Source organism: Zonotrichia leucophrys, chromosome 4 (assembly GCF_028769735.1).
Source record: "Zonotrichia leucophrys gambelii isolate GWCS_2022_RI chromosome 4, RI_Zleu_2.0, whole genome shotgun sequence".
Classification (NCBI taxonomy): domain Eukaryota; kingdom Metazoa; phylum Chordata; class Aves; order Passeriformes; family Passerellidae; genus Zonotrichia; species Zonotrichia leucophrys.
Genome location: NC_088173.1, coordinates 31401765 through 31415175, shown reverse-complemented (window position 1 = coordinate 31415175; position 13411 = coordinate 31401765). Strand labels below are relative to the sequence as shown.

Here is a 13411-nt window from a genome sequence, read left to right as displayed (position 1 = left end):
AATTCAGTTACTGGTAAGTAATACAGTTTTTTTAAAGATGTCAAGCCATAAGGATTCCTGCTTATCCCCAATAACCTATAATAACCATGCCATTTACTTACTTGGTACATCAAATTCATAATTATTATCTAAGTATTTTATACTGAATACAAATGAGCTAAACATTCTGGAAGCTTTCATAATTTTCATTATATGAAAATTTCAAGGAGTTTTTTGAGAACATGAGATGATTCTAAATTTGTTAAACTTCAGATGTCATATGGTTTTATCTCCCTGTAAAAATCTGCTTTTTTTATGGCTCTGATGTCACAGATATGAGAATTCCAACTGATTTCAGTTGCCTAGAATTAATTCCTTAACAAGAAAACCACACTAAAAAAAAACCCCAACAACCAAACAAATGAAAAAAACAAACAACAAAAAACCACCCCACCCCAGAACTCACCAGTAGGGCTTGACCAAAAGCTAAATTAAGTAATACAGTTCTCTTGACATCACTGGGCTTTGGATCCTTGTCTTTTGAGTCTGTAACATTTAAACATAGTTGAAGTGCTTTAGAAACAAAGGGAAAAAAGATGCTTAGGAAAATTACTAAACAACATCTGGTATGTTTATGTCTGCTTCATTCTATTCAACTGTGAAACAATGTTTTTCTTCTTTGCTATGTTATAGGTAAAATGTGTAAGAGGAAATACTGTTATAAATAATCTTTTAAACCAATCATGTTTCTGCCTAACCATCAGAGCATCTTTCTATTTGCAGACACCTAGGAGCAATACTTTTCTTACTTGTAAATACTATAAACTTTCATCCTGTGCAAGAAATTATCAGAATGGCTTCTAAGGACTTTTCTTAAACCTTCCATTTTTGTCTTTATTAAACTTTCTTTTTTCTCAAGCTCTTCATAATCTACATTGTGACTTCCTGTGTTTATGAAACTTTTCATGTTTATTTCAGTGCCAGTTTATATTCATTCTAATTTTAATTTTCCAGTTTTGATCTTTAATTTTAAAAAGAGTATATAGAAAAAGCTCTCAGATAAATCACTATTTCATTGATCTTGCTCAGGTCAATTTCAGTCAGCTAGTCTCAGTGAGCCCAGAATCAAACCTGACATTTATTAGGAACCTGATAACCACAAAATTGTCAGTAGCTGCATAATTCATTATACGCTATGAACAGATCAGGAAGGAGTATTTCTGGAAGTACACTCCATTGCCAGGGACAAGAATTATGAGTCCATATCTCAAATCTGAACCAAATCCTAGTCTGAAGAGTAGAGGAGACAGAAATTTTAATGCTGTTTAGCCTAGAAGTTGCTTTGTGTGAAAAATGCTTTTTTGGTTAAAAGAACAGTACTATGAAGAGAAATGCTAATTCACTGTTGTACTCTCTTTTTATTTAGATACCTTGCAGTCACAGCTTATCAATATGGGTGTTATTCCTACGTTAGTGAAATTGTTGGGCATTCATTGCCAAAATGCAGCTCTGACAGAAATGTGCCTTGTTGCATTTGGCAATTTAGCAGAACTCGGTAAGTCCACAAGACTAATCTCAAATTTACATCCAGTTTTCATAATGTTAAGTCTTAGTTAAAGACTAACAAAAGCTCATTCAAGTCCTTTTGGTACATTCAACAATAATAGACAAGTAATTTTTGCTTATTTTCTCTAGAATATATAGTTGTCTCTTTTTTTTCCCCTTTCAGTTACTGAAATTTATTTGGGTACTTAATTCCACCTTATGTTTTATGTTACTGCACTTCAGTTCAACTAAGCACATTCTAAATCATCTAAACAGTATTTCCATAGCACTGCTACTAAATGTGAATTATTTATTAATAATATAAATATTGTATCCCAGTGTAGCTCCACAAAGTTTTATCGAGATTAAATTTGGCTCATGAAAATCTCTGAATGAAATTGAGGCAGGCACAGTCATTAATCTGTACATACAGTATTATTTTAGGTACAGAATTTTAATATACTCTAGTCGAAATACCTCCATGTATAAATCATGAATAGATGTTAATTTTAGTTAGAACTCCATTTAAATTGAAGTTTGTGGCCCTGCTTTGATCTGATGTCTTTTCAAGCAGATCAGTTTTCATTGGAATTCAACCATGTGTAAATCAATGGGTTGTTAAGGCCTGTGTTTTATTAACGTTTGTGGTTTATGTTGTTCTTTTGCTAACATATTTGGAGAAATTCTAGTTTTATGAGTTGGGGTTTTTTTACACTGGAGTAAATAACACATAGCACTTACAATATCATCTAAGAACATTCAGCAGTTCAAAATATGAAAAATATGTATCTCTGAGTTTGTAGTACTTGGTGGCCTGAGTTCACAGATTTCAAGGCCAGAGAAAGTATCATGTTACCTAGTTTAGTTTGATCATACACATAATAAATTTATTTACAGGAGACAATTCTTCTTAACAAATCACAGCTGAAAAAGCCATCAAGGTAGCACAAACCAGAGGTGTGCAGGTTGGGCACTGTCTACTGTGTCTGCACAACAGAAATTATAAGAGTCATACACTGCAAGTTCTAGTGTTTAAATGCAACCAAAACCATAATGATATTAAATATGATAAATGGGAGACTCACTGAGAATTTTCTTCCCCTCTTTGGAAAGATCCAGCTCTCTCTTGTTGAGTAATGAGAACCATGGGAAAAACTTTACAGCAGCTGCTTCACTTCCAGTTCATACACATTGAAAAGGTGCTCATTCTTTAAGACTGGCACAAAATTAATTTACTTTGTAATACTTTATTCTCCCTTAAGCAGTAGTCAATCACATTGTAACTGTATTATTTTATTTTTGCCTTGTAACTTCAGGGAATTTTTTTGGTGAGGTTATCATTTTTCATCACTTACAAGACAACAGCATTGTAAGAATCCCTTGAAAAGCATTATATGACTCTAATTCTGTGTCAAAGCAGGGCACAAACCAGTGATGGATCTGCTAAAATACTGGAAAGATCAAAAATCCACAAAGAATATACTATGCAACCAGGCACAGTGAGAGAAAATGATGAGATGTGCACAAAAGTGTCCAGGACTGCATTCATGCTTTTCCTAAGTCCTTGGGGTCAGTTCTACAGTAAAGTAATCCCTAAGCATCTGTCAGAGCAATAGCAAAGGTGCTGGAAGGTTTCTGGCTACAGATGGCCCTCAGGAGGTGGCAACTGGAGAATGCAGAACACCAGCCCTGCCACCTGCATCCTTGTAATACTGCCAGTGAGGAGGAATGTGATACAGGCAATGGAATAAGAGATGCTTTTGTTGAATGTACATTTGAAGACCTGCTGGCTAATCTGATAGGAACCTCGCCCCTCTGTAAAACTGCTTTATGCTGTATCTGTGCAGTGTGAGATGGCCCAGCAACAGCCACACACAGATTTCAAAAGAAATGTCACCATCATGAGACCATGAAAATATTTAAGCATTTGGTGCAAATCTTCATCTCTCCCATAGAAAATGCAGTATATAACCTGCTCTTCTTTCTATTAAAACAAGATAAATCAAAGACTTCTTTTTGTACTATTACTGTTTCTATAGCTAGCTTATATTTTGGTGAGTAAAGCCAGACTAAACAGCCTTGAATCATATATTTATATATTTTTAACAGCCTTAACCATAACTATTTCAGGTCAGCACATTTAAAGTCTTAGACATTTATATTTTCATTTTGTGACAAGCATGAGTCTATTGCTCTTGTCTGTGAAGAGCAGTTAGTCATCTTGCTGAATAAACCTGGTAACAAAGAGAGAAAGTAGTTCTACCTTCTAATATGGTTTGTTTACTTTATACTGATTTTCTCCTTTTGCTTCACAGAGTCAAGTAAGGAGCAGTTTGCCTACACAAACATTGCTGAAGAGCTTGTGAAACTGTTCAAGAAGCAAATAGAGCATGATAAAAAAGAGATGATTTTTGAAGTTTTGGCCCCCCTGGCAGAAAATGGTGAGAATCTTTTTTTCTTACTCTATCTTTTACTCATTCTCTTATGTGTATTTTGTATTTCAGTATATCAGTGTGTTTTTCAGGCACTAAATGCAGAGTAATGGGCTGTCTCCTTCCAAAGCCACCACAGCTGATCCTTGTGATTGTAGTGTCATGAAAAGTGAATGGTCTTAATTGTTGAGCCAGCACATTGTTGATGCTAATTCCATCACTGATTCACTCTGTATACAATTATGTTACATTTTATTGCTCTTTGCCCACAGTGGGAATATCAAAAGCTGCTTTTTAGAGAGCTTCACAACATTTGTCTGCAAACATTGGCTCAAGTGTTCATAGACCATTGGAGCACCAGGACATCATTTCCTGGAATTGCAGAGCCTCTGGCAGTTCCATTTCCTATAACATTATTTTTGCTACGGGTATGTCAATTGCAGAGCTAAGGACTGGACACTCTGCCCTTACTGTTCATTGAGAGATCATATGAATTTAATTTGGGTGTTTGGTGGTGTATCTTACATAGCCCCAGGCAGCCCCTGGGAGTTTGACTCACTGCTCAGGACAGAGCAGGAATTGATGTGCACCCCTGATCACCCCTCCAGGATGTTCCTCCAGAGCAACAAGGGATCAGACGAAGGTTGCTTGTACAATGTATCATCTGCCCTTGATGGAAATAAAGAAATGAGTTAACAAGTGGAGATGGACTGATGTGGGAAGCAGTTCTGTGAAGGGAAGACATCACAGTATTTGATGACTCTCTAACCTCATTTTAACCACTTCAGTATTAAAGCTTTTTTTAATTTAATAGATTAAAAGATAGAATTGCAAACTCAGATTTATGTTTCATCCATTCTGTTGTGCATGCACACTCTGTGTGTGTCTGTTTTACAAAGTATAAGTCAGGCTGAACTTTCACTTCAATTTAAAAAGGTATTTTGACTTTTAAGTGGCATGGAAAATCAATTTCTTTTTCAGCTCTAAAAATGAACATCTTTTCCAAAATATACAATTTACTATATAATAACTTAAAATCTACTCTCAGGTAGTTCCATCCTCAGAATGACACAAAATAGGGTTGAACTTTTTGTGTGTTTGATATATGTCAGTTCAAATGCTTAATTTTTCTCAGAGTATGTTTTTTAGTTGCAATAAGACTTGAGAAATTCACTGCTGCTGACCCTGACTCAGATGCTCAGATGTTGAAAGGTAGTCAGAAAAACATTTCCACTGTGGATTCAAGGCATACATAAATGAGTTCACTTTGCTGGTACTGTTTAGGTGCTTTTCCTTGTAGATAATTAGCAATAGGTCAGAAAGGAAAAACATCTCAATTGAGTATTTGCAGAGAGTCTGGATTTTGGTGGTTGGGGTGTTTTAAGGTTTTTTTCTAATTTACTTGTTGACTTAGCATGCTGGTGTAGCAATTTCAATTTCAAATCACAGAACATCTGCAACCCTGTATTCTATAGCTAAGGGTATTCTCTGTTTTTTAAAGCACCTCAGTGCAAAAGAGCCTATTTAAAAAAAAAAAAAAAAATCCCAACTGGATATTTTGCATTTCCTTACAAAGTTCATGAGAAGGTCGGCTGCTCTTAAAGGAACAATGAATGTCACTCAGGCAAAAAGCCTAGTGACACCAGGAAACTGAGAGTCAGACACATCCTTCACCAGAGGTAGAACACACTTCCTCTCCCAAATGTGGTTTGTAAACTGTATGAAAAAATATTTCCAAAGCCCTAGCCTAAAAATATTTTAACTTGGGTTAACACCTTTTTGCAAAAATATCATTTCATGTAGAAAACAGAGAAATCCACTTCTTTTGCACACTTCTGCAGAGCTTTGTGACTATTTTTCAAAATCACCCTGCAAAAACTACCAGAATCACTTCCATGTATGAAGAGACCTCACATAGCATAAGACAGCCTGCCATTCCCTCTTAACAGAAAGGGAGTTTAGGCATGTAAAGAAGATTCCAAGGGAAATATCTGTTAAATATTTTGTTATTTTAGAAAAAAGAGAAAAAAATATTGTTCCTAGATTTTATGTCACTTGAAAAAAAAATATTACCTTCTCAAGCCTTGTTTTGAATAACAGCTAAGAAATTAGTTTGCCTCATCAGTTTCCAGAACAAACTTCTCTGCCAACCCAACCTTTTGGATTTGACCTTTCTGCACTCCTCCTGCAGCCCTTTCAACAAATGGCAGATATACTGTCTGTCTTTGGAAAGCATGAACACAGCACAGTCCTTATGAGTCTGCTGTGCCATGACTGAGGTGCCAGAAGTTTGCTGTAGAGAAATATCCTCATTTTTAGAAGTGAAGAGCTCCATACACCTTCAGCTTATGACTGTGCTCTAAAGGAAGTCCAGAGCCAGAGAGAGCCTGTTAGATGAATAATAACAGAAGTTGGCCATAAAAATTTCAAATAAAGAGCTCGTGGTTTTATGTACACAAGTTGTCAGTGAAAACACTGACATCACTGTTTCTTACAGCCTGTCCTGCATATGTGTGTAGGATAGATGCATTTAACATCCTGATTCTGACTCCTATTATCCATGCTATTTTCCAGATGTCATTAAACTCCAGCTGGTTGAAGCAGGTTTGGTGGAGTGCTTACTTGAGATTGTCCAGAAGACTGTGGACAGTGACAAAGAGGATGATATTGCAGAGCTTAAAACAGCTTCTGATCTTATGGTTCTATTATTGCTTGGAGGTAAGGATGGGCTGTCCCTATGTTCTGCAAAGCAACAGCAGATACCTGTACCACTGTTTGGCAGCTGAATTTCACTATTTATTAATTTTTTAAATAACCTAGATGACCTGCTGCACACCAGGCAAACATTTAACAGGTCAGATTTTGTCCCTCATTGCAGGATTGGATTAATTGTAGTGGAACCAGGAGAGCTTCACAAATATAAAGAGAAGTTTCTCTAACAAAACTTTGGCTTGCTGACTCTCTGTGCTTTTTACCCCAGATGAATCCATGCAAAAGTTATTTGAAGGAGGAAAAGGCAGTGTGTTCCAAAGAGTACTTTCATGGATTCCTTCCAATAGTCATCAGCTACAGCTTGCAGGAGCACTGGCTATTGCAAATTTTGCCAGAAATGGTAAGAACATGCCATAATAACTTAAGTAAATTTATGTGTGGCCCTCTATCATGCTTTGTCTGTAGAGCTGGAAACAAGAACTGTGTTGCAGTAAAGCTGCTGTTGAGTTACACGGCAACATCACTAGTTTTAAACTTTACAATCCTCAAAAGCATTAAACCTACTTTAAAAATATTATTTTGCATGTGTAGAGGGCTAAAGGGGATTTCTGCCTTCTTCTGATTTCTTCTATCACTCTTGTAAGTTTGTCATGAGCACTGTAATTCTAACATATGATGGTGGTCAAGTTCTCAACAATGAAAACTAAAAAGGAGCAAGGAAACAACCCTTCTATTCATAAGAAGCTGTTGTAAAAATCTTAGTAATAATCTTTGCTTCACAAATGACTTGTTACATCTCGCACAGACGGAAACTGCATCCATATGGTGGATAATGGCATAGTTCAAAAGCTGATGGATCTGCTAGACAGACATGTGGAGGATGGAAATGTAACTGTGCAGCACGCTGCACTGAGTGCTCTCAGGAACCTGGCTATTCCTGGTAAGCCTCTCTTTGCATTGCTAACCACCCAAAGGTGAAATTCTGTTCTCCCACTCTACCCCCTAGGGAATGTGGGTGGGAGCACTGACTGACAGTCCCAGAGGCAGGTCAGACTGTTGCTTTTCATTCTGGCCCATCACTGCTTTTGTGTCTGTTGCACAGCAGTTCAGAAAAGCAGTTCTGAATACATCACAGGCATAGTGACTGTCCCTTGCCACTTTGATCCCACAGTATCCCCCACCAAAGAAAGGGCAGCCTTGTAATTGGTGAGGAGCTGATGAGGCCTTGAATATGATTTCTCAACCTTTTTTGTCCAGAGCACTGCATATTTATTTTTCTTTGTGCTTTTTTTGCTTCATTTGCAATCGGTCTCACAGCTGAGGGTCCCCACCAGAGAACAGTGCCCACTTTGTTAAACACTGCATCTTACTTAAGACACTGAAAGTTGCTAAATTAGAGCTGGAGGTAGACCAACAGAATAGCCAGCCTATTGCAATTAGTTACTGTTTGTTGGCAGTAAGCTGAATGCTAATTTTGTCATTTTTAGTAACTTAATTTGTGTGAGTTTTGATTACCCAAGCATAAAGGTAGAGCATGCACACAAAACAGCAAAGCAAATCCATAACACTTGTGTATGGTTTCTTGTGCCAAGCCGAAAATAAGTCTTTCATTCACATAACCTTATTTTACTATTTTTGGTTTTGATAAATCCTAACTTTTAGAAATGATCATGCATACATAACTAAACCCACTGAGGTTTAGCAATATTCCATTTGCTTACCTTTCTCAGGTGAGTCATTCTTTTCACTTCCATCAGTCAGCTTCCCTGTAGCCTGTGCTGAAGGGTGTCTGCCAGAGACCTACATCACCATCCCTGTACATTGTTAAAAAGAAACAAGCAAGTAATAACTGACCTCAGTGATGAGCTCTGTGTCAAAACACTATTTCAAATACCTAAGAAGTATTTTTTCCAAGCACATGACTGGGCAAGGTTTGCACCTTAAATGCATTTCAGAGAGCTCTGTGAAAGTGGAGAACATAGACTAGTGGAAAGGATGAAAGACAGGTTGGAGAGGGGAAGAAGGCAACAAAAGACTACAGACTCCAGGCATGTCAGGCTAGAGAGTTATTTGTATGAAGTATTGGAACTAGGTAAGGGGTTATTCTGCTAATTGGATGCTTTACTTTGCTAATTAGTTCCTTTGCCTGTGAGAAATTGAAGAGTGTGGTTGGGGCTCAAAGATTCCTTCTATTTGGGAGTGCAAGTATTAGCCTGGGCTCCTGCCTGATGCATTTTGTGGAAGATACCTTTCCTACACCAAAGGGAGGAGTCTACCCCTTTGGTGGTGGTCAAGCTGAATACAGAAATTTAGATGTGCATTCTATGAAAAAGCACTTAATTTCACAGGAACTGTGATATTTTTCCACAACACCTTATCAGCAGCGCACACTGTTCCTATAGTCTGTGCTCACAACCTCTTTTTCAAACCATGTCTGAAAATTTGCTTCCAGTCCAGCTCTGAAATTAACTGCATCTTTCAGAAATGTTTTTGAGATCAATCCCTGTTCTTTATTCATGCAGTTGTAAATAAGGCTAAGATGCTATCAGCTGGCGTTGCAGAAGCTGTATTGAAATTTCTCAGATCGGAGATGCCCCCCGTTCAGTTCAAGCTGCTGGGAACATTAAGAATGTTAATAGATGCACAAGGTAAAAATAAACTGTTCTCTATGTTAAGTGATTCTCTTTGGTTCAGTCTGTGATACGCTGCCAAGATTCTTAAAAGAGAGAAGCGGAGCTTTTCTAAATTTCATTCCTGAAGTCATGGAATCAATTTAATACACATGCAAAAGGAGAGGAACATGGGTTGATTTTTTTTTTCAGAACTCCTAAACTGACTACCAGGGACCCTCCAAATAGGTGTCAAATGCTTATTTATTTTTGAACTTCTTTACACTGTCACATTACAAGTGTGTATTGAGGTGTGAGTGTTTTGAGCTACCACTCCTGTTTTGCTGTTCACTTACTGTATTCCCTGGCTGTACCTTGGTCCTTGGAACAGGATAATACTCTGTTAATTGATAGACTGCAATTCCGAAAAGAAAAAGCACCTTTTATTTACCAACTTGTTCCAGGATGAGGATTTATAAAATCAGAAATCTGCTAAAAACCAGAAATAGTTCATGAGGTAAATTAGCTGTGTATTTATTTTTGACACAGTCCTACAGATTTTTTCAAAAGATCCATTCTAGTTCTAGCAACACATTGGGTGCAAACTAGACTTTTTTTGAAGAAATTTACGTGACTTACAGTCTATCAAACCTGATCTAACTGATCACAGTGCTCCCTTCTGGCAGCAGTCCCTCCTGGTTTTTAATTCTTGAGCTGGCTCACAGCTCAGCTGGGGGTGTGATATCACCTGTATTTTCCCTACTCTTCATCAGTGCACAAGCTTCATTAACTGGACTGATAAGTTGTTTCAAAAACTGCATTATTAATGTTTTTCTGGATTTTTTAAAAATTTCTTTTCATTTTGACTGGCTTTACTTGCTTCATTGCCACCTAGACTTTTCCCACTGATAGTGCAGGCTAGTGAAGTTCTTCTAACTCTTTCAAGTTAGTAACTTTCAGCTTGTTTTTCTAGCACTTGCTTAAAAAATGTGACAACCTTTTTGTTGTGTTGTTGGCTCCGGCATCATGTAGCGGAAGCAGCTGAACAGCTGGGCAAAAACGTAAAACTGGTGGAACGCTTGGTGGAGTGGTGTGAAGCCAAGGATCATGCAGGTGTGATGGGAGAGTCCAACAGACTCCTTTCTGCACTTATACGACACAGCAAATCAAAAGTAAGTTAGTGGACAAAAAGGTCAACTTGTCAGAACCAAGAGTTACCTGTGCACTTCCTGTTGGTAACCAACCCTCCACCTTGCAATCCTTCTAGCAAGCCAGCTCGGGTATTCATGTGTTACATCTCCTCTGCCCAAGGCTTGACTCATTTTTATTTTAAATGTATCCTGCAGAAGTTCAGCATGCTGTATTCTCTGTGTTTTTATGATACTATATATGAAGAATCAGTGAACTCAGTTGTTAGGATCTTGCTATATATTTATATAAAACTGAGATCCAGAAATAGTCTGTCTCCCTGCTCTTCATACAGCATATTTCAAACTTTTAAGATTCTGATGGATCATAAGAAATGATAATTTATTCCAAATTCTAACAAAAACTTGCTTGTTTATGGAAAAAGGTACAACATTAGGAAAAATTCATCTGCCCCTCCCTTCACCTTCATATCAATCAAATATCTTTACCTAAGCAGTCGAAGTCCATCATTTTTGTCCAGCTGAGTACTAGACAAAGCAGCCTTATAAAGGACAAACACATCTCTGGAGACAGGCTATTTCAGGCTCAGACTTCCATCAGCATGTTCACTGATAAGAACACAGACTGCATTACTGAACTTAAATAGCAAGTGTGATTTGGAGAGCTCAGACTGTAACAGTGACCTCTTCATTCATCCACGGCATTTATGAAGTGAAAATTATAATAGAGGCCTGATGTGTATTGAGTGTCTCCAAGAACAAATCAACAGGCCTCACAGGGATTTAAATCTTTGCTGATTGCTAATATCACTGTCTCTGCCTAATACCCCTTCTCCATTGTATGTTCAGCCTCTAAAACTGATCAGGGTTCATTTTTCTGGTTCTCACTTCTTCTGCACCCCTCCCCAATGTCCCGAACATGTATGCATAGATGGCAAACACCACCACAGATGTGAGACTAATATTCCCTATAGGAGAGCAGAATTTAATTCTAAATATGGAGACAGTACTGATTACATCAAATAGATATTAAGGCAGAAATTAACAGCTTTATCACAGGTGAATTAATTTTTGTTGGGTGCATGTATTCACAGAGGAAATTTGACATGAAGAGGATAACAGAGCTCAGAGGGTGGAGTTTTTTAGGCTTTTGCTGCCCTCTAGGTTTGAATATGAGTACAGCTGTATGGCTCTTGCCAACATCAGGTTTGAATTTGGCTTTTAATTTTAAATGCTTTGGGGTAATATTTACAAAGGTAACAGTCAGTTTTAGTCATTGTACAAAACTGGAGTAGGTACCTGTGATTTCAACCACACTAGCACCAAACCTGATGGCTGTCATCTATTCAGTACTGCCTTTTAAAGGGTGAGGTTCACCTACAATATAAAAAATTCTCATGTCAAAGATGCTGATTGGTTCCTAAGCCTTATATACCCAAAATTCCACACCAATTTAAATAGAACGTAGCAGTTCCCAGATTATCTCAGTCTGAAAACTACTTTGGACTACTTTGGTTTTAGGTTTTTTGGGGTTTTTTTTGTTGAGATTGGGATTGAAGGTATTTAAATGGTATTTTGTATTTAGGTTTAGATGTTTATTTTTTAAATTTATGTTATAGTCTCACAGTAGTGAGACCATACATCTCACTATTTTGGCTGTGGCTAGTGTAAGAAAGGGGGATGTGGTTTAAATGGAAATTTAAGATATAGAGGAAAAATTTAAATTGTATTCTTGTTTCAAGAAATTGATGCTACTTCAAACCTTTGTGCACTCACAGGACAAATAAAAAATATAAACAACCAATCCACATTTCCTTGAACAATTTCCTTTCAGGGTGCCAAGTTACCTGATTTTCAGGCAAACAATTTACAACTGTTTTTGGGATATAAGATGGTGAAAACATGAGGTGCACAACCACTTGTGAAATTACAACTAATACCTGTAGAGTATTAGTCTACTATAATCTTTATCTTTTATCACATAAATTGGATCGACTTTTAGACTTGAAAACAGAATCCCAGCTGGGTATTTTTATCTATTTCAGACACCTTTAACTCAGTTAAATAACATTTTAAGTTCCTAGATACTGGGCAGCAGTACTACAGCAGTACAGTTCACTTTAACAGCATTCTTTAGAACAGAAACCAACACATTGGTGTCCCATACATACCTTTTCCTTACCTCCTTTGTATTTGAAGAAAAATTCCATAATACCACTGCTTGTTTTCCTGTTTTATGTCTAAACAGCTTTCCAAGTACACCATTTCTGTTACATAGTAAGGTGTCATATTTGTGATCTCACCTCTCTGAATATTTTGAAGAAACTCTGAAAATTCTTGGAGAGAAATGAAGCATTTAATAACTTTATTATAACTATGTTTGTGTGTTTCCTTACCTCAATCATATAGTTTGTTGGATACTTTGAACCCCTAATCATTTGATGATTGATGGCACAGCATGAGAACTTGAGTTACACCATATAACCTGGAAAAGAGTTCATTATGTGTGTCTTAACTTAGTTATGGGGTTACCTGCCTTGGTTTAACACATTGTATCTTACAATTGCAGAGCAGTAACAGGTGGCCTGCATATCTGTACATTGATGTATAAAGTGATTGTATGTGCACAAAGCCAACAAGTACCCTTACCCAAAGATAACACAGCATCCCTGACGGTTCTCTTATTTAATATAGTTTGTATGCAATGCAGAATTTTGTCATCTTTGCATTATTTATTTTAGGATGTAATTAGGACCATTGTACAGAGCGGTGGCATCAAGCATTTAGTAACCATGGCGACCAGCGAACACGTAATAATGCAAAACGAAGCTCTCGTTGCATTGGCATTGATAGCGGCTCTAGAGTTAGGTGAGTATCCCAGGAGTTCACTCCAACATTTCCTTTCCAGTCTGTGCCCAAGAGAAGCCATGGAGGGAGAATGCAGTGTAGAATAGCCTCCTCCTTCCACCCGCCTTTCAGTTTTTCC

General features: G+C 37.3%; 1 protein-coding gene across 4 annotated transcripts in view; it reads left to right on the top strand.

Annotated features, from left to right (window-relative positions):
* RAP1GDS1 (Rap1 GTPase-GDP dissociation stimulator 1) overlaps positions 1 to 13411 on the top strand; it is a 90591-nt gene that overhangs the window by 71158 nt on the left and 6022 nt on the right. For all 4 annotated transcript variants that reach the window (XM_064711036.1, XM_064711037.1, XM_064711039.1 and 1 more), the window contains 8 exons: positions 1406 to 1534; positions 3840 to 3965; positions 6531 to 6674; positions 6937 to 7068; positions 7474 to 7608; positions 9191 to 9316; positions 10310 to 10449; positions 13167 to 13293. In XM_064711036.1, the coding sequence (XP_064567106.1) occupies positions 1406 to 1534; positions 3840 to 3965; positions 6531 to 6674; positions 6937 to 7068; positions 7474 to 7608; positions 9191 to 9316; positions 10310 to 10449; positions 13167 to 13293 (1059 nt within the window). The remainder of the gene's footprint in view (positions 1 to 1405; positions 1535 to 3839; positions 3966 to 6530; positions 6675 to 6936; positions 7069 to 7473; positions 7609 to 9190; positions 9317 to 10309; positions 10450 to 13166; positions 13294 to 13411) is intronic.